Below are 24,579 nucleotides of genomic sequence, written 5' to 3' on the forward strand. Positions count from 1 at the left end.
ATTCATTTATCCATGGTTAACTCCAATTTGTGGTGAATTCCTGAATTATCTGCCTCATGGACGTGTTGGGGGGTCCCTAAAAAAAAAATCACATTTTTTGTTCAATTATTTAATGTATTTGTCTCATCTTTTAAATTACAATGTAGATTAGGGGGACGGTTTAGCTTTCACCTTTTTAAATTAAGATACAAATAAAGAGCTGCCGTACCGAACAGCTTTATTTAGATAACGGTGTTTGGTGTATTTTGAGGGGTAAATTAAAGAAAATAATAGCAATTATTTTTAAGAGGTTTTTGTTTAATAATTCGCAAACAAGTGTTTTATTTTGAAAGGGACAAGCGGAACTTTAATGCGGTTAGTTTGACGTTGGTCGCAAACAGCTGGTTAGCATTGTTGGCTATGAGGCTAGCAGGCTCGCTGTGTCTCTGCCGTGTATTACGATGGCAGCTGAACCAAAACATTAGCACGAAAGCTAAAGTAAAACAATGCGGTGTGATTAATTAGAACGATAATAGTTCCGTTTAAGGGCTGTGCTAATTACTAGCCAGTTTGCTAACGATTAGCGAGCCCGGCTAGCCGCGCCCCCAACAACAACAACAGCTGCTGTCAACACTGAATTCTTCCTCATTAGCAGCAGCAAAGTTTCGCCGCAAAAACGTTCATTTAAAAGAAACCCAAATGGAAACAAACGCACCGAAGCGAAGAGATAACAAGAAGTCACTGCGTGTGAAGGTAATAAGCCTCGGAAATGCCGAGGTTGGAAAGGTAAGTGACTACCAGCTTAATTTAGACCAAACCCCGTATTGATTCAGGCAGATTGTAGCTCAGATGCTTGAAGCTGCGATTAACGTTGTAAAAAAAAAAGCCTTCTTTGTTGAGCTATCCAACGATATATTCGTTAAAAACGGGTTTAAAGATGATGCTAACTTCAAACATAAACGTTTCCTCCGTTCTCCTTATTATGTGTATGGTGCTGTTCAGTCTGATTTGTTTTTCATTTTAAGACCAGATTCGGTATAAACATCAATTATTTAAACGCTTCCTTGCTTATTGTTGCTCATTCCTACACAGTACAACATCACCGGAGATATCAGTCAAAAGAAAGACATGTTTTCTAAAATTCGGCGTGTATGTTACTTGTTGATAATGAATAATTACATTTATTAGCAACGTTCTTCTTGCAGTCTTTATTCATCTGGAACGGCGACACACACAGTGAACCAGATGAAATGCTGATATTCTTATGAAGTAATATCTGCTTGGTGTATAATATGTATGCCGAATATACCAGCAGAGTCCAGAGATTCGATGATAGTCATTAACTTTTACTCTTCTGTGTTTCTAATTAAAGGACTGTACATTTCATTAACACTATCGTCCATGAAATTTGTCATACATCTTATTTGTTTTCTTATTAACGTAACACAGTAATTCTAAAGCAGTAATTAATTATGTTTTAAGGTATTATCAATGTGCCCTAAAATTGGCAAAATCTTCACTAAAATTCGGCATACATCTTCCTTTTTAAGGTTAATAGTCAACTGAAATAACATTGCTCCTCTATTCTTCATTTAGCAAACCACCAATAAATTTCTAGATTTCTGAAGGAAGTCTGGTATAAAAGAGATCATTATAGCTCATTATAAATCATTTTCATTTTCAGAGCTGCATTATCAAACGTTACTGTGAGAAGAGGTTTGTTCCCAAGTACTTGGCCACTATTGGCATCGACTATGGCGTCACCAAGTGAGTTCACACACTGCCTGTCTCATCTGTTACTGTGTGTAAAACGTTTGCTTTGCTCTGTATTTAACGCGTTTATTCTTGTACTGAATCAGAATGCCTCTGTACCATTTTATGTTATTCTGATTCGTCTTCATGGTGGTGGAACTATGTCGTACGTGGTTTTATATTCTGGTCATGTTTGTGTTGTCAGGGTGCAGGTTCGCGATCGAGAAATCAAAGTGAACATCTTTGACATGGCTGGTCATCCTTTCTTCTATGAAGTGAGTCATGAAAAGTTTACGTCACTTTTGACCTTTATGTTATTGTTTCTATATTTTTTCAATGTTCAAATTTGTGTGTAACCGTGAAAGTATTTATACACAAGGACAATTAAAATAGCCTCAAGATGAAGAAACATTTCAGAAATAAAATAATAAAACCATGTCAGAGGTCATAGTTTCTAAGGATTGTAATGTGGGAAACCTGCCAGCAGGAGGTGCTGTTGAACCAGGAAAATGATGATTTCTTCTTTCCTTCTCATCCACCTGCTTTGCTTTTCCCTCCCGTCCTCCTCCTCAGGTGCGTAACGAGTTCTATAAGGACAGCCAGGGGGTGCTGCTGGTCTATGACGTCGGCCTCAGGGAGAGTTTCGACGCTCTCGATAGCTGGCTGGGCGAGATGAAACAGGAAATGGGCTCTCAGGCCAACATGGACAGCATCGTGTTCATCGTATGTGCCAACAAGGTTAGACTCGTTACAGCAGGAAACAACAAGCTCTTCCTGTCAGATGCTTTGGCTTCAAGATGGTTGGAGTCGGTTTCAGCAGCTGCTCATAAGTTCAAAGTTAGCCTCGTGCTAACGTCAGGCAAAAAGAGGTCGCACGGACGACGGTCGATTGTTTCACAATGACTCTGTCTGAGCGATTGTAAATTACATTTAGCACAACATACCTCAGATTATGATGCTGCTAACGTGTGACTGAATGATGTCATCTGTCCGTCGCTGCAGGTGGACCTGACAAAGCGGCGGGTGGTGGACGAGGGGGAGGGGCGTCTGTGGGCGGAGTCCAGGGGGTTTCATTACTTTGAAACGTCAGCACAGAGCGGCGAGGGCATCAACGAGATGTTTCAGGTACACACACTCACACACACACACACACACACACATAAACACACAGAACGTTTTGAGCAGTGTGTGTGTGTGTGTGTGTCTCGTCTCTCAGGCGTTCTTCTCGTCCATCACCGACATGTGTGAGAACGGTGGGAAGCGTCCGGTGTCTGAGGTCAGCGTCGGCTTCACCAAAGAGCAGGCCGACACCATCCGACGCATCCGAAACAGCAAGGACTCCTGGGATATGCTGGGCGTGAAACCCGGCGCCACGCGGTGAGTGAGCGGCTGGGGGTCAAAGGTCGGGCTGGGTGAAGTCTTTAGTTTAGAGCCTCGAGTCTGCACAACGCAAACCACTGGAACTGTGAATGTGACTCGAACACGCGCTGAACTCACTGCTGACGGGATGTTTGTGTGTCTAACGCTTGTTTCCAGGGAGGAGGTGAACAAGGCGTACAGGAAGTTGGCAGTACTGCTTCACCCGGACAAATGCGTCGCCCCCGGCAGCGAGGACGCCTTTAAGGCCGTGGTGAACGCCCGCACGTCACTGCTGAAGAACATAAAATAACAGAGACACACCTGAAGCCTCAGACAGACCGGACCTCCCGTCACTCAGACATGGACCTCAGAATGACGCCGCCGTGTGAACAGTGTTTATTTATTCCCGTATTTATTTAGTGTAACGGTCTCGTGTGCCATGTTGCTTGCCACAGTGCTGTATGCCAACATAACGTCTGGTTTCTGACCAGTTTTAACTTATTTACTACATTTTATCTCAAAACTGTGTTTTAATGAGAGAGTGAGCGTATGGAAGATGATCAGCGCCCCCAAAAATATGCTTCTGGGGTTGTGATCATGAAGAACAAACTGTGTGTGTGTGTGTGTGTGTGTGTGTGTGTGTGTGTGTGTGTGTGTGTGTGTGTGTGTGTGTGTGTGCGTGCGTGTGTGCGTGTGCGTGTGTCTCCGAGTTAACGTCTTCGTTCTTCCTCTTGGTGATGTCAGCAGAGCGGCGGGTCAAAGGTCAGTGTTCACGTCAAGAGCTGAACGAGCCTCCAGCTTTGATCCAGTCAGTAAAGTTTCATTAAATCCGACCTGAACTCGCTCGTTTTAAACGTTTAAAGTAATTAAAGCTCGTCTCCGCCCCCTCCGTCCCATTCGCTGCCAAATCAGTAGAAGTTAAAGGTGAGATGTAATTAATTTGCATGTTTCAGTCAGAGTCACCTTGAACTTTTATACTTTTCATGTGGCCAAACTCCTCGTCCCGAATGTCCCTCGACAAGCACTCTGTCCTCCGCTGATGACATCACCGGCCCCTGGGTAGCGATTGGTCGATGGAGCCACGAAACTAAACTAAAACCGAGAGGTTGATGGAGAAAGGGCAGCTGGTTGTGACAGTCGATGGAGGTCGACACCACCTGCTGCTGTTTGTTCAAGTGGACGAAACCTGTCCGGATCCTTTTGTTGTGTTTTTAATTTGATCCCTCAAATTCCCATTTTTCTTTAGAAATTTCAAACCTTAAATGATCAACTTGTTCCCTTCATTTCCTTTTTTTCATAGGTCATAATTTCTGAATTTACAGCTTGCAGCGTTTTTTGACTAAATTGTGCTCAAACTGTCAAATGTTTCCATTAAACTTTTCATTTGTTCCCTCAGTTGCGAACTTGTCTTTTGTTTTTCTCTCAGCTTTGTTTTTGTTCCCTCGAGTGACTCATTTGGGACCTAAAACTGTTCCCGATCCGTCACATTTCTAATTGTTCCCTCACATTTCTGTTCCCCGCAGTCAAAGTTTGGTCCTGTTACTCATTAGTTCCCTTGAAGTGACTGATGTGAGTCCTCGAGCTGTTCTGTCAAACCGATCTTCCAATTCCTTTTTTTTCTTTCAAAAACTTCTTCTTCCGTTTTGTTCTCTTCAGTCGCTTCTTGACTTAATTGATCAGTTTGTGCCGTTACATTTCTAATGTGTGGCATCCAGTCGCAAATTTTTGCCCTAATTATGATTTTGTCTCCTAAATTCATGATTTTTTGGTAACATTTGTCCCTTAAACTGCTCTCAAACTGCCAGCTGGTCCTTCCCTTTGCTCACTTGTTCCCTGAAGTGCACTCAAATTCTTCTTTTTTTTTTTTTTAGGTTAAATTAAGAACTTCTTCTCTTCAGTGACTCACAGTAATTAGTGCCACAGAATTAGCATTAATAGTATTAATAAAACCTTTTGGTTCCATTTCATTTCTTCTTGACCCCTGAAGTGATCAAAGCAATGTAAAGTATCAAACATGTTACTTCACTTATCGTCCGTCTGCTTAAAACCTCGTGTTTTTTACTGTGTGTGATGAAGAGTTTGAAATCATCATCAAACACATCGTGACCTCCACGTCCTTCGTGTCATTCTGTCACAGCTGAAACCTCGTGACTGTGTGACTGAGCTGAAACGTGTTTGTCACCGTCTCTCTGCGCTGATGATGCGTTTCCTGTCACCTCAGACGCCTCGAGGTCTAATTCACACCGACGGAGAGAAGAGCGTCTCAGAAAAGAGACAAAGACTTTTATTCGAAGTCTGTCACATGTCAACAGTTTGACAGTCAGAGTGTGTGAGTGTGTGTGTGTGTGTGTGTGTGTGTTACAGTCTCGTGGTTCTTGTAAGTGCACGTTTTACTGGATTGAAATAATAAAAAGACAAAACTCATGTCTCCGACTCGACTCAGCCTGTCTGTGTGTGTCTTTGTGTGGACGTCGGTGCAAAGTGAGGACACTTTTGGAAAATGTTGTTTCTGTAAGCAAGAAAACTTTTTGTATTTTTGAACAACCTGGAATATTTTTCAAGGATCCTGGGATATCCTGAACCCCTGGATTTTCATTTTGGACATCACGATTCCTAAAAATTAACCTGTTTTTCTTCTCTTTTGTTCTTCCAGGTTTTAGCATAAAAGGTCAGTAAAGAAACTGTGAACTACAAACCGACGCATGCAGAAACAGCGTCACCTGTTGGAGGTCTGCCAATCCCATCATGCACCTGAAAACACACACCCACAGTTAATCTGTCCTATTTGCGACCGGCCATTTGTCTCTGTTTCAGGGATTCCTGATGGGATTAACACACACCTCGATCTACCTCTCTCTCTGTTGTCTCTGTCATCCCACTTCATGTTTGTTCTCAATAGATTTGATCTTATTTTGAAAATATTTTTAAAAAGTGAAGACCTGGAACCACCCACTGTGATCTTCATCTTCCTTTGGACTCCTCATTGGTTCATTGTGTTGCCAGGAGGTAAATTAAATACATGTAAAGATTTGCGGCGACAGGAAAAGCAAAGATTCTCCAGGGTTTTTTCTGCAGTTTTCTTCCAGGAATGGAAAAAAATGGAAATGTCAAGAGTGTTTTCACTGCAAACTATAAAGACTATGTATTAACTTTGAATGAATATGAATATATAATGAACATAAAACACATTGGACATTGAATATAAGTAATTGTTTGAGTAGACAGGAGGATATGTTAGGACAGACTGAAGAAAAGTTGTTTTCAATCTAAGCACGGAGCAAATATCAGAAAGCAGAACGATGGAGAAAACAGAAAAGGATGCAGCAATGTGTGCAATCTAGAGATGGAGTGAAAAGAAAAGAGCAAACTGAAGAAGAAGAGACGAAAACAAGAAAGAAGAAATGAAACAAGAAGCAAACAGAAGAGACAAGAGGACAAAACAAGTCAGAAGAGAAATGGACTGAAAAGAAAGAACTGAACAAAAACTGAGGAAAGACCAAACCAAACCAAACCACCAGAAAAGACGAACAGAGGGATAAAACATCTGCTGAGGAAGATGAGAGAAGAAACAGAGGAAGGACAAGCTGTGATTCACACACTTCTTCTTCTGGACAGCAAACACATCAACTCAGCAACAAGTATGTTCAACACACACACACACACACACACACACACACACAGTCTGACTTTTCTGTGTCAAACTTAAAATACCTGCAGGACCAACGAGTGAAACTGTGAGTCCTTTATTTCTGTGTGGTTAGCTAATGAGGATAATGGCTTTTTACCTGCAAACTGTTAGCTTTAGCCTCAGTCTGTTAGCATTATAACCTGAGAATTGTTTGCTTTAGCCTCAGTCTTTTAGCATGATAACCTGAGAACTGTTAGCTTTAGCCTCAGTCTGTCAGCATGATAACCTGAGAACTGTTAGCTTCAGCCTCAGTCTGTAAGCATTATAACCTGAGAATTGTTAGCTTTAGTCTCTGTCTGTTAGCATGATAACCTGAGAACTGTTAGCTTTAGCCTCAGTCCTTTAGCATGATAACCTGAGAACTGTTAGCTTTAGCCTCTGTCTGTCAGCATGATAACCTGAGCGCTGTTAGCTTTAGCCTCAGTCTGTCAGCATGAGAACCTGAGCGCTGTTAGCTTCAGCCTCAGTCTGTCAGCATGATAACCTAAGAACTGTTAGCTTTAGCCTCAGTCTGTAAGCATTATAACTTGATAATTGTTAGCGTTAGCCGCTGTCTGTTAGCATTATAACCTGATAACAGTTAGCTTTAGCCTAAGTCTGTCAGCATGCCTTAGTCTGTTAGCATGACATAACTACCTGGGAAATTTTAGCTTCACCCTCAGTCTGCTAGCATGATGCAATGCATGTAGCCATCATGTGTATATTTGAAACTCCTTTAAAACGTGTCAGCTGGAAACATTAAAAGGTTTGCCAGTTCATGGAGGTGACATTAGCTTGCAGCTAGCTAGCTACAGCGGCAGTAGTCATGTCCACTGATAGATAAGTGGCTTTTGGCTAAAAGTGAGCTGCCAGAATTTCAACAGAAAATCTGCCGCCATCAACATTACTAGCTGTAAAAGCAGGTGCAGCTACAGTAGGGCTAGGTGGAGAGACTAGGGGCAGTTGTACTGTTTACATCATAAGTGTGAAGATAAATGAGTTAATTACTACGATCCAGGTGAACTAAATCAAGTGATAAATGGAACAACAACAGTTTCCTTCCTGTCTTCCTTCCGGACTTCCTGTTGCCAGGTGCCAGACAGGAGCCAGCATGTCACCGTGCTGTAGCCTGATTAGATTAGCCGGCTAACCCGCCTCTGACCCGGGCCAGCACCATGTGTTCAGTCCAGCTGTCCCACTAAAAGGCATTTAAATCACATCTGATCACCTCAGCATACAGAATGTTTACAGCTAATCTAACTCTGGGCTCTAATCGAGGCTTAATTAGCATTAAAGGGCAGGTCGAATTACATGTTAATTCAATGGAATGTCATCAGCACAACAGCGTCATCTTGCACGCTTAAATTATTCAGGGATACCATGTTTTAACCAATGGAAAGCCGGCAGCACAAAATGAGGTGGAAATGACAGAATTTGCTGGTGTCCATTGATAAATTGATGATTATATAAGTCGTGTAAATGTCTGTATCCAGACGGATTAAATAAAATACTTTGTAAAAACTATGTTAGTGAAAATGTTACAGTGAAGACAGACGGAAAAGGCTTTCTAAGCTACTGGAGCGCTTTTAATTTGAAACATCTACAGGAATCAATCAAATCAATCAATCAAAAAAAAAGACCAGCAAAGTTTCAAGCGTCAAAGTTTATTCTTAACTTTGCAAACAGTAATTTGACAAACTCTGATGCCAAAACATCCAAGGTCAAGACTGAAATGAGCTTGTAATTATATAATAAGTGTAAGTAATAAGTGAATACTCTCAGCACTTCCTGCACAGATACTTCACATTAAAAGCTTTATAGCAGCTTCAAGGGGTTGAAGGCTCCACTTTAATTTGATCATTTTATCGTTTTGAGAATATAAACACGACCAGGGGTGAACGAGGGCCAGGTTCAAAGCATGTCTGTCATTTTTGGGCTTCGTTTTGGTGTTAAGCTGCAGTCAGTGATACTCAACACGCAGCATTTCACATTAAAAGTCTTCTGTAATCAACCCTCTGTTTGTCCTCACGGCACTTCCTCAACCAATCAGGTCGCAGATGAGCTGGCCTTCACCGCTCTCACAACCATGGACGAGGACTGCGGCGTGCTGGAGAATGGCGACTGCGAGATCGCGCGGCAGACCAGTGACATCACCTTCAGCACAAACATTGGCCCCTCCCCCGGCCTGAGGAGGAAACAGCTGATGTGGCAAAACGCCGTCAGAAACATCATCGACCAGCACAACCTGTACTCACTGAGGCTCGCTGGAGGCCTGGAGAGAGGGCGGCATCGCATCATCGTCACCGACGCCTACATCGCTGACATCAACAGGTAGAAACAGTGATGTCATCGACAGGTAGAGTCGATCCAGCCCAACACGGCAGCGACGGTAGTTCAACTGAATATTTGAAGGATGAAGTTGAAACTTATAATAAGTCAAAACTATTATTTTAAAGACAAAAATCAAATGTTTCAGGATTTAAAAAACTGTTAGTTTAACACAAAATTCAATTAAAATATAAGTTTACTTCATCTTAATGTGAACTTGATTGACAGGTTGATAAAATCATAATCTTTAAATTATAAATTAAATGACTTGTTAATTAAATTTCAAAATGAATTTGACTTACTGTGATTTTATTTAAATCATAATCTCAAATTCATTTGAATCTTAAAATTTATTAATGAGTGAGCATCATTTTAATACTGATATTAATTAACAACTTATCTTGATCCTAATCTCAATATTAATTTATGAGGTAATTGATTTTAATCATAAAGTCAAATTACTTTCTGAGTGAATGTTACAATAATTTTATGTTCATTTAAAGTTAATTTTCACGTTTATTTTTGTTCATTTAAATTAACGTGAATAGCATTAATTGTTGTCTGTGTTGTCGTGCAGGCAGATCCGGAATAAGGCGTCCCGTGGAGCGCTCTGGCAGAAACGGCGCTCGTCTGCTGCTCGTGTCTACCCGACGACGCCGAGGATCACCGTGGCGACGCACACAAAACACGACCCGCTAAGCGATGCCGACTTCTTCGTGTCCTGGGGGTCGACAGTGAGAGGCGTCTTCATTCCCGCACTGCAACACACATTCAAGTAAGGACACACAAACTGCAACACACACTCATGTAAAGATACACAAACACACACAGGTACATGCTTTATTCACCTGTTACTCATTATATTGACACAACATCCCAAAAAAACACACTCTTTAAGTGAAAAACACACCTCACACACACAAATGCACAGAAAACCTCCATTAAATGACATGAAGGTGATTACGAATGATGTCGTCGTCACACCTGTGCGATGCTCAGGTCTCCGGACCTGGAGCAGCTCTACCAGCAGTTCTCATCCGGCCAGAGAAGAACCTCGCTGGTCGTCACCAACGTCGTCGACATCCTGACCAGACTCCTGATCTTACTGCTGACGTGGCCGCCGGGCTGGTGGGGCGTGGCCTGCGATTGGCTGGCCGGCCTGTCGGTCGTCCTGTGGGCGGGGATCTGCGTGCTGGCGCTGACCAGGAGGGAGGTGATGTCATCGCCGCTGTGGCTGAGGTACGCTGGGAAATCATCCCGATCAGAAAATGTTTTAATTTAGCAAAATCTGTCTGTGTGTCTGTCCGTCTGTCTCAGGCACCTGTCTGTCTGTCTCATGTACCTTTCTGTCTCAGGTGTGTCTCAGGTACCTGTCTGTCTGTTTATCTGTTTGTCTCAGGCACCTGTCTGTCTTTCTCAGGTGTGCCTCAGGTACCTGCCTGTCTTTGTCTCCCAGGTACCTGTCTGTCTGTCTTTCTATCTGTCTGTCTTGGGCACCTGTCTGTCTGTTTGCCTCAGGTGTGTCTCAGTTACCTGTCTGTCTCAGGCACCTGTCTGTCTTTCTCAGGTACCTGTCTGTCTGTTTCAGGTGTGTCTCAAGTACCTGTCTGTCTGTCTCAGGTGTCTCTCAGGCACCTGTCTGTCTGTCTCAGGTGTGTCTCAGGTACCTGTCTGTCTGTCTGTCTGTCTCAGGCACCTGTCTGTCTTTTTCAGGCACCTGTCTATCTGTCTCAGGTGTGCCTCAGGCACCTGTTTGTCTGTTTCAGGTGTGTCTCATGTACCTGTCTGTCTGTCTCAGGTGTGTTTCAGGTACCTGTCTGTCTCAGGCACCTGTCTGTCTGTCTCAGGTGTGTCTCAGGTACCTGCCTGTCTTTGTCTCCCAGGTACCTGTCTGTGGTCAGCTGGTTGTCTCAGATGCTGCAGGTGTTGGTTGGTGTGTTCAGCTGGGCGGAGAGCGATCACTCCTGGTACGTCTTCTTCTCTCTGTTCTCCACCTACACCCTGCTGCCCCTCCCCCTCCTCTGGTCCATCATCGCTGGGGCAACCACCTCCATCCTGCACCTGCTATTGGACGTCTGCTGTCACTACGGCGACCACACCTTCATCAGAAAGGTCGGCGCTCGTCTGACTTTCCTTTTCTTTTTTTTCTGAAAATACTCGGGTGTATCGTGTGTTGGTCTGATCACGCTAACTGTGTGTTTTTACCTGTCCAGGTGCTGTCGAAGGCCCTGTTGTACCTGGCCATGAACACTGCCGGTCTGTTCATTCACTACCTGTCAGACCGGACTCAGAGACAGGCCTTCCTGGAGACCAGACGCTGTATCGAGGGACGAGTCAGACTGGAGAGAGAGAACCACAGACAGGTAGAGAGCTCAGACCTTTGACTCTGAAGGCACCTTAACACTGAAGAAGAGGTGTCGTCAGGACGGACTCCACCTACTGCTGAAGATCATGTCAGACAATCAAAAGCTGCTCCAATGTCAGTAATTCACTTTTAACCTTAAAGCAGCCCAAACAGGTGCAAACATACCTGCTCACAGAAAAAGGCCTTAATATCCCCCAGAGTCCAGATCTGATCGCCTCGATGTCACTGCGTCTTTGTGACCTGCAGGAGCGTCTGGTGATGTCCATCCTGCCTCGGTTTCTGGTTCTGGAGATGATCGCTGACATGGCCCCCATAGATGAGTATCTGCTGCCTCAGCAGTTCCACAAGATCTACATCCACCACTACAAAGACGTCAGGTAAACGAGCACACAGTCCTGCCCGGAGCGGCAGGTACGCTGGTGGTGCTTTGGTGCTTAACAATATATCATAATTTATATTTATTCTTATATTTCTTCAGATTTTGTATCAATACTCTGAATCTGAACGTAACTAAAGCTTTAATTTGAGAGACCTGAATTTTTCAACTTTGTCGCTGAATGTTTTGTAAATTTCTGGGTTTAATTGTGAAGATGTGACTTTAAATTCCAAAGTTGACATTAATTTCCCGAATCACACGCGTTGAATCCGCCTCTCGCTCTTCACAGCATCCTGTTTGCAGACATCATCGGCTTCACTTCTCTGTCGTTGGTTCTCTCGGCTCAAGAACTCGTCAGAACTCTGAACGAACTCTTCGGCCGCTTCGATCGGCTGGCTGAGGTCACATCACCATGACGACCACACAGCTCACTGATTTGTGTTTTCGATGACATGTCAGTCAGTTCATGGCTGTTAGTAACGACAGTGTGTGTTCATGTGTGTGTGTGTAGGAGCACCAGTGTTTGCGTATTAAGATCCTGGGCGACTGTTATTATTGTGTCTCTGGAGTGCCGGAGCCTCAGCGAGGACACGCCCGCTGCTGCGTGGAGATGGGCCTCAGCATGATCAACACCATACGGTAGAAACACGACAAAAACGTGGACGCACGTCTTCATCGCACAAAGCTTCTCAGAGGCGTCATTGTGTCGTTCTGTTGCAGTTACGTTCGTCGGGAGCTGCAGCAGGAGGTGGACATGAGGATCGGCGTCCATTCCGGTTCGGTTCTTTGTGGTGTTTTGGGTCTTCAGAAGTGGCAGTTTGACATCTGGAGCTGGGACGTGGACATCGCCAACAGTCTGGAGGCTGCAGGAGTCGCGGGGTCGGACAGAATGATGTCATGTCCTCACTTTTAAAAACTGGACAAACATTTACTGGACAAACAATAGTTGTCTTCACTTGACAAAACGTTTCTAATCTTGGTTTTGTCTCGTCCTCTCAGGCGGGTCCACATCTCGCGGGCCACCCTGGACTGTCTGGGCGGGATCTACGAGACGGAGGCGGGGCGCGGCCAGGAGCGCAATGAGTTTCTACGGAAGCACAACATTGACACGTACCTGATCCGCCCAGCGCTACGAGAGGAGGCGGAGCCACCGAGAGCGAGACGTCCGAGTTATGACGAGATGACGACCTGGAGCGCCGAGCTGCCGTTCGGAGACATCCTGGGAATGAACTTTGTGAGGACGATGGAAACATTTAAAGACAAATCGGTGTTTCCTAGAGGAATGTTTAAAATTTTGACTGTTTCTTGTCTCTGGTTGTGCGCCGTAGATCCTCGCCACCTTCACGAACGGCTCTTTAACTCAGCTGCCCAATCAGATTGCAGCACAGCGGTCGGGATCACGAGAAGTCAACAAGAGGATCTGTCAGGCCATGGAGATACGGAGCAGCGAGCGAATGAGGAAGGAGCACATCACGACGTTCACCCAGGTGTTCAAGGACTCCCACATGGAGGGAAAGGTAATGACTTCACTTCCTGTAGGGGGCGGGGCTGTTTGAGGTGAAGTGAGCAGTCAGGTGATCATTAATCGTCCTCTCTTTGTCTCTCAGTACTCCCAAATGAGAGACGAACTCTTCAAGTCCAACATGGTTTGTTCTTTCATCCTGCTGCTGCTGCTGATGGCCGTCCAGGCACTAATCCCTGCCCCACGGTACACCTGTCCGTCTACCTGTCCGTCTACCTGTCCGTCTACCTGACAGTGTAATATGTATTTAATAAATGTTGTTTTTCCAATGTGTTGCTCAGTTTTTGTCCAATGGTGGCTCAGTTTGTGGTTGGCGGCAGTGTTTACTTCCTGCTCCTGCTGCTGACTCTGGGGGAGGAGTTTAAGCGTTGCCCCGCCCCTCTGCAGTCTCTCTGTTGCTGGGTTCACGAAACCAAGCCCGCCCGGACTCTGCTCACCCTCACCGCCATCACCGTCAACTTCGGAGTCGCCTCCTCAGACATCGTGAGTCCAATGCGGTCGTTACGTTTCTGCCCTAGAGGTCAAGCTGAACGTCTTTATGCAGCTTCGGTGTTTGAGATTTGCCCAACATGTTCACCTGAGTAACACTGAGAGGTAGAAGGTAAAAGGTAAAAAAAAATGGCTTAAAGGGAAAATTTGGAAAATTGCCTCTCAAAGTTGCCCAAAAATATGATGTTTCCTTTTGTTCCCTTCTCTCCCTGCAGCTGTGGTGTGATTCATCAGAAACACACATCAACAGCAGTGACTCCCAGCTGGCTCCGCCCACCTCCACCTGGCCTGACATCAACATCTGCACACATCCAGAGGTGAGCATCAACACACAAGCAGTATGTCAACTCTACAACAATCATCTTTTCTACATGGGTGATGTTTGATTTTGACAGGATGATAATTAATAACTTTCCTTGTGTACAGTACATGGTGCTGAGCGGCGTGGTTGCCATGGCTACCTGTGCAGTATTCCTAAGGTTAAGTTGTGTGTTGAAGTTGGCCGTCCTCCTGCTGGCCGCCACCCTCTACACCTACCTCATAGAGACACACAGGTGACCTATTACCACACACCTGCCTCATAGAGACACACAGGTGACCTCGTTACCACACACCTGCCTCATAGAGACACACAGGTGACCTCGTTACCACACACCTGCCTCATAGAGACACACAGGTAACCTCGTTACCACACACCTGCCTCATAGAGACACACGGTGACCTCGTTACCACACACCTGCCTCATAGAGACACACAGGTGACCTCGTTACCACACACCTGCCTCATAGAGATACACAGGTGACCTCGTTACCACACACCCGCAAACACACCATGTAAACACATTTTGTCTCTCAGGTCTCATCACTTGTGCAAGAAAGGAGTTTGCGTCGTTCTGATGGTGATGTTTGTGGTAGCCGTCCTCTACAACAGCAGACAGGTGAGTTCTACTGGGTGTGACTGGTTCCACTGGGTGACTTTTTCCTTCTTTTATGACCAACAGGCTTCTGATGGGTTTTATTGTTGTAAATTAAAATACATTTTTTAGCGTTTTCAGCATTCCTCCTCGACATATTTAATGAAAATAACACTAAAACATTCATTTTTATCATCATCATCATGTGTGTTCTTCTTCGTTGGTAGCTGGAGGCGACGGCACGGCTGGACTTCCTGTGGCGCCTCCAGGCGAGGAAGGAGGTGGAGGACATGAAGGAGCTGAGGGAGCACAACGAGTGTCTGCTGCTCAACATCCTGCCGGCCCACGTCGCCCAGCACTTCCTGCAGAGGGACCGTGACAATGAGGTACCTGGCCCAGGTGTGTGTCTGTTGGTGTGTACATCCAGGTGGTAACTGTGTGTGTGTGTGTGTGTTTGCAGGAGCTGTACTCTCAGTCGTACGAGCGAGTCGGCGTCCTCTTCGCATCTCTGCAGGGTTTCTCTGACTTCTACGAGCAGAAGGAGGTCGTTCATCAGCCCGTCGAGTGTCTCCGCCTCCTCAACCACATCATCACCGACTTCGATGAGGTTTGTTTACACCGAAGAAATACTCTTCTCTCTTTCTCTCTCTCAAGCTTTGTTTTGTCGGTTGATGAATAAAATAAATGTTTATCGTCGATAATTTCATATTTTTTCTCGCTGTGTGTGTGTGTGTGCGTGCAGCTGCTAGAGGAGTGTTACTTCCAGGAGGTGGAGAAGATTAAGACCATCGGCAGTTCGTACATGGCAGCTTCTGGTCTCTCTCCTGACAGACAGGTCAGACCTGATGTGGGATGTGATCACCGTAAATCCTCAGATTAAAGCTTCAATCAGTGAAACCTGTCACTTCCTGCAGGTGGTTCAAATTAAAAGCCTTCCAGCAACAGGAGGCGTAATTCCTCCTTTTATTGTAAAACAGATGGAGTCATTTTTGTTGTTAAACAGCAGTCAAAAAACACAAAAAACATGTTTTCAGAGTTAGTGCTGCAGGACTTTACCTTATACTGACAAAAGGAAGCTTTTTAAACTGGCCAATCAAGGATGAGATGACCTCTGAACCAGATGTTTCATAATACACCTGTCCAACCTGCCTAATTTCCTCACGTAGAGGATGAGTTTCTGACAAACAAGGCCCCTAGTGGTAGACAGGTGTAATCACAGGTAAGATGATTCCCAGATTCCAAACTCTGACAACATTATTTATCAAACATGTCAGGAATCATCACATTTCTGAAAATAAGATTGTGCACCAGAAGATAAGGTGAAACTTTGATCAAATATTGACTTTCATGTAAGTATTTTAATATATTTTTAAGGTTTTGTTGAGGTTTTTAGTGCTATTCAAGTATTTTGTTAGCATTTTTATTATTTTTTAATGTTTTTTTTTATTTTTTTCTTGGGTCAACTGTCAACTACTTTATTTTTAATTTATTTCTTTCAATATTTTTTTTATTTTTTTGCAAAGTAATTCCCAGTTCTGCACTTGTTGGTCAGAGAGTTATTAAAAGAGTTTTTTAAAGCAAATTTTCATTGCAAAAATATAAAACTGGGGTCAGTCACTCACAATCACAGAGCTTCTTTCTACCTGTGCAGGTGCAGATGGTGGAGGTGAAACAGCTCCACCTACTGGGCAGTTTCAGTCTTTACATCTTCTGCAGAACAGCAGGATGTCGTTTCTAATTCTCTCCTTCCTTCCCGCTTTGCTTCTCTCTTCCTGTCGCCTTTGTTCCCTTCCTATAATCCTTCCTTCCTTCCTTCCCTCCTCATGTCCTCTCTGTTCAGGAGTGTGAGGACGGCTGGCATCACGTCAGCGAGCTGGTTCTGTTCGCTCTGGCCATGCAGGAAACACTCAAACACATCAACACGCACACAGGAAACAGCTTACAGCTGCGAGTCGGTACGTTAAGGCCAAAGCGTTTATCTGATGCTGCTTCATGACTTCGCTGTCAGTCGTCTGTGTCAGTCATTAATAATCACTTCTAAAAAAATCACAAATAAACATGGAGGCTAACAAATGAGCTTAATGTATTTTAGGGATTGTTATTTCTTTAACAGTGTTTTTAAGTAATTTTAAATAGTATTAAAGCTTGATTAAAGCAGTTATATTGTATTTTTTATTAGTATTTTAAAGGTTTTTTTTTTTGTCAGGTATCGCTCACGGCCCGGTGATCGCAGGTGTGATCGGTGCCACCAAACCTCAGTACGACATCTGGGGGACGACGGTGAACATGGCGAGCCGGATGGAGAGCACGGGAGTCAGTGGGAGGATTCAGGTGAGGACACCTGTCTGCAGGAGCATTTTTTTACCTTTAGATCATGTTTATGACTTAAACTCCTCCTGCGTCAGGTCCCAGAATCCACCAGCTGCATCCTGGTGGAGCGAGGCTTCCTGCGGCAGCTCAGAGGGAACATTTACGTCAAAGGCATCAGTGAGCGCCATGGAAAGGTGAGATCATCGGTGACATCACATCCATCACTAATATGAAATCTCCTGATTGCTCCTGATTCCGATGCTGTCCTCTGGGTTCAGGTTCGGACGTTCTTCGTGAGCAGTCGTGAGGAACGATCCAGTTTCATAGAGCGTGGCGGTGGGCGGGGCTTCAGTCTGAACAGGAACACGCTGGGAGCTGTGGTCTACAGCCTGGTTCAGGCCAGGAAGAGGGAGAAACTGATGGAGGAGAACGGAGGATTTCACCTGGTGGAGGCATCGTAGGAGGAAGTGTCAGCTGGTGTGAACTCGAGGAGCGTCGAGAAGCGATGAACGGCATCGAGTTAGCGGCGAGAAGCCGAAGGGAGGAGAAACAAATGGGGCCGTTATCCTCCAATCAGATAGCTTCTTCTTCTGTGGTTTGAAAGAAACTCTTTTTATATTTTGTATTTTCTCACTGGAATCAGACATGTCAATATAATGAGAACTTCCATTTCACCAAAAAATACACTGAATACCTTTAATTTAATTTCAAAGTATTATGTGTAAATACAACTTGCAAACAACCACAAGGCTTTTGGGAGTTGTTTGTACTGTAGACATGAACGTGGGACTCAAACATCCTCTGCAGAACCGAACACCTTCAGCACCTTCTGATCTCATCCAACACATACAAACTTACTTTGTGTTTTTGTCATTACATAGACTGACCTGCAGGTGGGGCTGTGTCAGAGGACGGAGGGTGTGCGATGTTTTCACTGTTTTTCTCAACAATTCTTTGTTAAGACATTTTTTTTAAGAAATTAATAAAAACGGTAGATTTGGATTTTACCTCCACTGTCTCCAAACTTTTACAGAAATTACTTTTCTGAGACCACAAATGCATCACATATGGAGCAGATACAAACCTGCTGAACTGTAGGGTGAAGTCAATGCCCTCCAGTTGAGTTTGGATGCTCAACAAGCAGCTTTCGCAGACCACATTCGGACAGAGACAGGTTTGTGCAGGCAGGTTCGTGCTGAGCGAGTCCATGCACAAACCGCGAAGAGCTGAGGTGTCTGCAGACGCCATCGAGCACCATGTTTTTAGAGTCATGCATCAGACAGCAGTGTGGCGTCATACACCTGACCTGTGGTGGTGGGCCTACAGTGACCTCAGATGCCGTCGGTGCCTTTCAGGGGGACTGATGTGAGTTTTACTCGCTCCTCTTCCTGAGTGCCCAAACGTGAGGCTGGTGTGGATGACGAGCTGCATGTTAGACATGAAGAAAGCAGGAAAGAAATCGACCAGAACGTTTGTGTGTGCATGAGCTTTTATTCATTTTGCCAGTGCGCATGATTACTTTTGCGTTTGGTTGATAAAAACTTTCCACAGTGTGAATATTGTGATGCATTGAGGGAACACAGCATTACAAACACAGAGGAACCATAAGCAGAAGCATGGTCTGTGATGGATTTGTTGTCTGTTGGTCTGAGGAGTCCTGGGGGCAGAAAGCCAGGACAGACCAGGACACGAACCAGCTGATAAGAGATGTGTGTGATGGGAGTCACATGCAGTTCATCATGAACAGTCACATTCTTGATTTATCATCAGATGAGATGACACAGATGTCCTTGTTGTGCTCGTCTTCTGCCGAGGGCAGAAATGGTCAATAAAAAGGGGGCCGTCAGGTGAGGATGGGCTGTGAATGGACTATGTCACCTTTAGAGGAGTAGCCCAAAAGACAAACTCAGCCTCAAAACAAAGACATGATGGTCCATCGTGATGTCTCACTGTGGACGTCACCCAACCCGGCGCTACAGCACTACAAACCAGAGGTTCTCACGGGACCCAAAGCTTTGTGCTCAAACCCAAAAAGGCTGTGAATGTACCACCCAGAACCGAACCGGACGCTTCTATTAATTGAAACCTGGAACCCAGAAGCGAGAAATGCCAGACCTGAACCAGTAGACACAAACTCAATATCACACCTGATCGCTATTAACAAGCATCTGGCCAACCAGGTTTTCTGTTCCTCCGCTCTCGCTGACTGAGACTCGTTATTTCGGCTTGCTGTCATGGTAACGGATGACAAAATGCAACTCCTTAAGAATCAACTTTGCAGTTTTGTTGCATCGAAGCATCGTGGAGATAACTTTGACTTTAACAGCGATCGCTCACTCGTAGCCATGGCTACTAGTGTTAGCATTTCTATTTTGACATCTGTGGTATTTCACACACACACACACACACACACACACACACACACACACACACAGCACTGAGGGTCTGCACTTTCCGATCGCAGTCGGTCTTCTCAGATCCACTTTGGATAACTGTATGAAACTAAACCTTTCAGGATCCTGGTTTGGGCCTCGGTGCCTCAGGTAAAGACCTCTCCTACAAACACAGAAGTGGAAATATCAGATATGAAGGTCTGTGATGGATTTGGCTCCCGGTCAGCCTGTCAGACCAGGACAGCTGACACCAGCTGATAAGAGACGCGTGTGATGCCGATCACCTTGAACAGTCACATTCTTGACTTATCGTCAAATGAGATGACACAGATGTCCTTGTTTTGCTTGTCCACTGTGCAAGCAGAGGGACGTTTGCATCGTCTGCCGTCTCCATTCACTGTGGACACGATGCGCCGGATTTGTCCCGGTCTGACCTGCATCACAGAACCCTGGAGTCTGTTCTGTGACGTCCACCTGCATGCCCCGCCCTCACAGGCTGTCACACCTGCAGTAGCTTGTGTCGCATCTTGTGCAGAAACCTTTTTTTATTCATTTTGTGAAGACATTTTAAGAAGACAAAGAGACAGAAACATGAACCACGTGATTTAATGTCATTTTCTGATGTTTGTCATGTAGAAACATTTTATTTATTTCACATTTCTAGAATAAAACTCCAACTGAATCATAAAATACGAACACATGTTGTCTGAAACGGTGATGGCTGAGGTGATGTAGTAATTAAGCTCATGAGTATCTCTAAACTATAAGCTCGTCTAACTCTGTGGTTCATTTCTGCTTCCAGCAGAGTGTGATGTGGAAGTCCTTGACGTTGAGTTTTCCCAGCAGCATTTGAACGCATTCCTGGAATGTTCTTATTTGGTTATAATGTTGCTTTCAAATGAACTTGTTTTGTTTTTGCTCCAAAATTTGAAAACTTTATTGTTCAACATTCAGAAAAAGAACTGACAGGAAGAATGTTCCTCTGAAACTGGATCAGCGTCTACATTCGAGTTTTGACCCTTTTCAGGATTCTGAGAAATGATTTTATTATCTCAAAATCTCTCAGAATCTTATAGATTTAAAAGATTATTATAGAACTATTCTTTTTCATTTTAAGCATCTTTAAAATGTTGTATAAATGATTAGTAATGATCGTGCTGATGATTAATGATAGTTTCAGAGTCAGATTATCACTCATCTGCATGCAGCTGATGTTTGAGCTGAACTCGGTCTGTCCACCAGACTCCATTCAAAATCTTTAAGATTAAATCTCACTGACAGAGAGCGTGTGCTGAGAGGATTATTAGCCTGCAGCTCTTTACACAGCTGTGCAGTGTGTGTGTGTGTGTGTGTGTGAGAGAGACACTACTGGGTCATCAGCTGTTAGCAGGTTTAACTTTCTCAGAGATAAGTTTCATCTTTCGGCCCCTGACAAAAAGCAGAATTTTACACTTTAAATGGACTTTTCCTGCAGTCTACAGGACTGTTAACTCAAAAATCTAGTTTTTCAACAAAAATACCAACAGTTAGTGTCACATTTTGGTGTCAGTAATTAAAATCAATGAGAATCTGACTTTCTGCTTCCAGAAAACGTTCGATTAACAGACTGAACTGAAGCTCGACCACAGAGGTGTCAGATCAGGAAATATGAGTCAGAAAAAGACGCAGTGCCATGAACACATCCCAGCGTGACCTCCAGGCCTGGCTGGACGATGGTTTGATGGTAATGTTCCGGTTCACTCTGTCTCTGGAAGCCCCCTCTGAAATGGATTTAGTCGTGGAAATCATGTGAATGTCCGAGTGAGCCAACACGAATGTGGAGTCATGAGCAGCAGAGAGGCTCTGTCAGCTTCTGGCTACCAGGTCAGAAGGTCATTTAATCTGTTCATTATTTCACAAATTATTTTGTCACCATTTTTATTCAGTGATTAATCCTCTTGATTAATGATTGTTGCATTATTCTTATAATACATTCATTATGTTATTACTGTTTTCTGTTACATTTAGATGCTATTACCACTTACATTTATCACGTTATTACTATGTTATTGCACTTATTTTAATGAAGTGACTGAATAGTGGGGTTAGATCCTCTAATTCTAAGTGTTTAGTGTTTTAAATTAATTTGTTAAAATAAAGAACATTTCTTTGTTTGCGTTGTTTAGTTTAGTTTAGTGTACAATCTGATCAGAAACGCTTATACTTCACCACACCTGTCTCTCGCCACAATCTGCCGTTGTCAGCAGGATTTACTCATTTAACAGCAGAGACACGTGTTCCTCCTTTGTTTTGTTTTGTGTTTGTCTTTTTTTTTTCTCTGTGCCCTAACAATGTTTTTCTTGTAGGCACCTTGGAGCAGTGGTGTTCAAGGAGACAAAGCAGCAGTGGTTCCCCGTCGTCTCTTGCAGTTTTGGTGAGAACCCTTCCACACACTTCGCTTGTCAGCCGTATATCCAAGCATACTTATTAGCCTCTTAAGTTTTGCTGTAGTAATGGAGACTGAGTTGCAGGAACTCAAGGATATGGTTGCCCAGTTAAAAGCTGACAATGAGCGTTTGCGACGTGAACAGGTTGACCCTAGTGCTGTTCCATCCACTTCATCTGCCCCACCTACTGCCCCCTCCACTGTTAGTGTCCCTGTAACAGAGAGACTAGTTTTCGTGCCCCGAGATAGGAAGGGTCCCATAGGGTTGGGTGAGTGGGTTGAAGAAATACAGGCATGCATGAGGGCCCCACATTTATCCCGGTCTGATCAGGCGTTTTTCATATTCGATCACCTAGATGGCCTGGAGATCCCTTATATTGGCTATCTGGAGCTAGAGGTACATCTTTGCGGCAAGATGATGTCACACTGTGGAGTGTTGGTTGTGAGGGACCCCCCTGGTGGTGTGCCTTCACAGGTGCCTGGCGTTTTGGGGATGCACATCATCCGCAAGTGCTACCAAGAACTGTTTGGGCAGCATGGCGCAGCTTTGTTTTCCCAGCCCTGTGTCTGTGGGTCCCCAGAGCCTGTTGTGCAGGCACTGCAGCAGTGCCATCGTGCGAGCACTAAGGCCTCACAAGACAGTCCAGGGAAGGTAAAAGTCAGGGGTAAGAAAGCTTGGCGCATTCCTGTTGGTGTCATGAAGATCATGGCAGCCACGTGTTCTGAGGTGTTTTCAGAGTCCACTGTACTGTTTGAACCATTGGACTCCGGGTTGCCTGCTGGTCTGCTTGCGTCCCCTGCTCTGGTTCGAGTAAGCAGGGGAACCGCATACATACCAGTCGTCAGTGTGGGTTCAACAGATGTGCTATTGTACCCCCGCACTGTTGTCGGCACATTAGACACGGTAAATGTCATCAGCCTTCCATCCGGTGTCACCGAGGTTCCGTCAGGGGTGGCCACTGTCTCGTCTCACACTGTTTTCCCCACAGTGCAGCAGCAGGTGGACGACATAGACCTGTCCTCATTGTCATCTGAGAAGCAGGGTCAGGTGCGGTCCCTGCTTAGGCAGTACACCCCTGTCTTTTCAGCTCACGATGGAGACTTGGGCTGCACCAACCCGATCTCTCATGACATTCCCCTGGTTGATGATGCTCCCGTTCGCCAGCGCTGTCGGTGCATTCCCCCCTCTGAATATGAGGCAGTGAAAGGACACATCAACCAGCTGTTGTCTTCGCAGGTCATTCGAGAGAGTAGCAGTCCCGATGTGTCTCCAATTGTGATAGTTAGGAAAAAGGACGGTAGCCTCCGCATGTGTGTCGATTACAGACAGTTGAACAGCAAAACCAGAAAGGACGCCTTCCCTTTGCCACGCATAGAGGAGTCTTTAGACGCATTGTCTGGTGCCCGCTGGTTTTTGACTCTGGACCTGGCTAGTGGCTACAACCAGGTACCGGTGACTGAGACAGACCGACCGAAGACTGCTTTCTGTATGCCATTTAGCTTGTTTGAATGGAACAGGATGCCCTTTGGTCTTTGTAGCACCCCTAGCACCTTTCAGAGGCTAATGCAGCGCATTTTTGGAGATCAACAGTGTCCCTGTTGTTGCATCTGGATGACATTGTTGTATTTTCGTTAACTGTGGAGCAACACTTGGAGAGACTGGAGGTTGTGCTAAGCAGACTCCAACATGAAGGCCTCAAGGCCAAGCTCAGCAAATGCTCCTTCTTACAGCAGGAGAGCAGGAGGTGCGTTACTTGGGCCATGTTATTTCTGGTGATGGTGTTTCCACTGCATTCGACTTCCAAGTACCGGCCAGCACCCACCTGGCCCTCAGGATGTGGGAGCTATGCTCTCAGGTACTGTCATTCCAACCTAAATGCAATTTCTGCCTTACCACTACACAGTCCTTCTGACATTCATGCTCTTCAGCAGGCTGACCCCGTTATTGAGGAGCTGTTGAGGTTTTGGAGGAGAAGGCAACGTCCAGTTGTCGCCACCTGTGCTGGCTCTGCTCCGGCAGTGGGACCGCCTCATTGAGAAGACAAGTGTTTCGTTCAGACGGTGGTGAAGCTGTGCTGCAGCTATTGCTACCAATGGCACTGACCGATGAGGTTTTGACTCAGCTCACCAGGAACATGGCCATCAGGGAGTGGAGCGAACGCTGGCTCTCCTGCGGGTCAGGTGTTATTGGCCTGGCATGTCCTCTGCTGTTGCTCAGTGGTGTCAGGTTGCAAAGGATGTCCACCCAACAGCTCGCAGCTTTTTGGGGCATCTGTTGACATCACGCTCAAATGAGATCCTGGCAGTTGATTACACCTGTCTTGAGCCTGCTCAGAACGGCATGGAAAACATCTTGGTGATGACAGATGTTTTTAGCAAGTATACTGTAGCTGTCCCCACCCGCGACCAGCGTGCCTGTGTCACCGGTCACCATCCTAATCCCCACCATCTCCCGCAGTCAGTTAGACAGGAGGCTGTTGCTCCTCCTGCGGTTGTGTCAAATGCGGCTTGGAGTAAGTGACTGATGCTGGCATCGATTCGTCCATTGACGGGGCGACGATGCAAGGAGGAGGGGTAGAATGTGGCAGGATAGAGACCTGTGGGTGAGCCTGCCTAATTGGCAACACCACAGGCAACCACTAGAGGCGCACCCTCCTATAAAAGGGGTCATCCCTCCCGGCCAGTTCTCATTGCTGCTCCT

At 45.1% G+C, this 24,579-nt stretch overlaps 2 protein-coding genes across 2 annotated transcripts; both read left to right on the plus strand.

The window, feature by feature from the left end:
* The first annotated feature begins 375 nt into the window (after nucleotides 1-375).
* On the plus strand, nucleotides 376-4,485 carry dnajc27 (DnaJ (Hsp40) homolog, subfamily C, member 27). The gene is made up of 7 exons (XM_041966368.1): nucleotides 376-765; nucleotides 1,664-1,746; nucleotides 1,937-2,006; nucleotides 2,305-2,469; nucleotides 2,734-2,856; nucleotides 2,948-3,108; nucleotides 3,268-4,485. The coding sequence occupies exons 1-7, from the start codon at nucleotides 679-681 to the stop codon at nucleotides 3,398-3,400; spliced, it is 822 nt and encodes a 273-aa protein (XP_041822302.1). The 5' UTR covers nucleotides 376-678; the 3' UTR covers nucleotides 3,401-4,485.
* A 4,358-nt stretch (nucleotides 4,486-8,843) lies between these two features.
* si:ch211-132f19.7 (adenylate cyclase type 8) lies at nucleotides 8,844-17,686 on the plus strand. The gene is given in 23 exon segments (XM_041966697.1): nucleotides 8,844-9,088; nucleotides 9,663-9,860; nucleotides 10,085-10,324; nucleotides 10,969-11,197; nucleotides 11,299-11,448; nucleotides 11,697-11,827; nucleotides 12,116-12,227; nucleotides 12,338-12,465; nucleotides 12,547-12,705; nucleotides 12,826-13,060; nucleotides 13,155-13,343; nucleotides 13,434-13,534; nucleotides 13,630-13,831; nucleotides 14,053-14,154; nucleotides 14,264-14,439; nucleotides 14,693-14,774; nucleotides 14,978-15,136; nucleotides 15,211-15,357; nucleotides 15,493-15,585; nucleotides 16,591-16,705; nucleotides 16,957-17,081; nucleotides 17,156-17,254; nucleotides 17,339-17,686. Coding segments are annotated over 23 exon segments (3,600 nt in total). The 3' UTR covers nucleotides 17,522-17,686.
* The last annotated feature ends 6,893 nt before the right edge of the window (nucleotides 17,687-24,579 follow it).

Source organism: Chelmon rostratus, chromosome 24, assembly GCF_017976325.1.
Source record: "Chelmon rostratus isolate fCheRos1 chromosome 24, fCheRos1.pri, whole genome shotgun sequence".
Classification (NCBI taxonomy): Eukaryota; Metazoa; Chordata; class Actinopteri; order Chaetodontiformes; family Chaetodontidae; genus Chelmon; species Chelmon rostratus.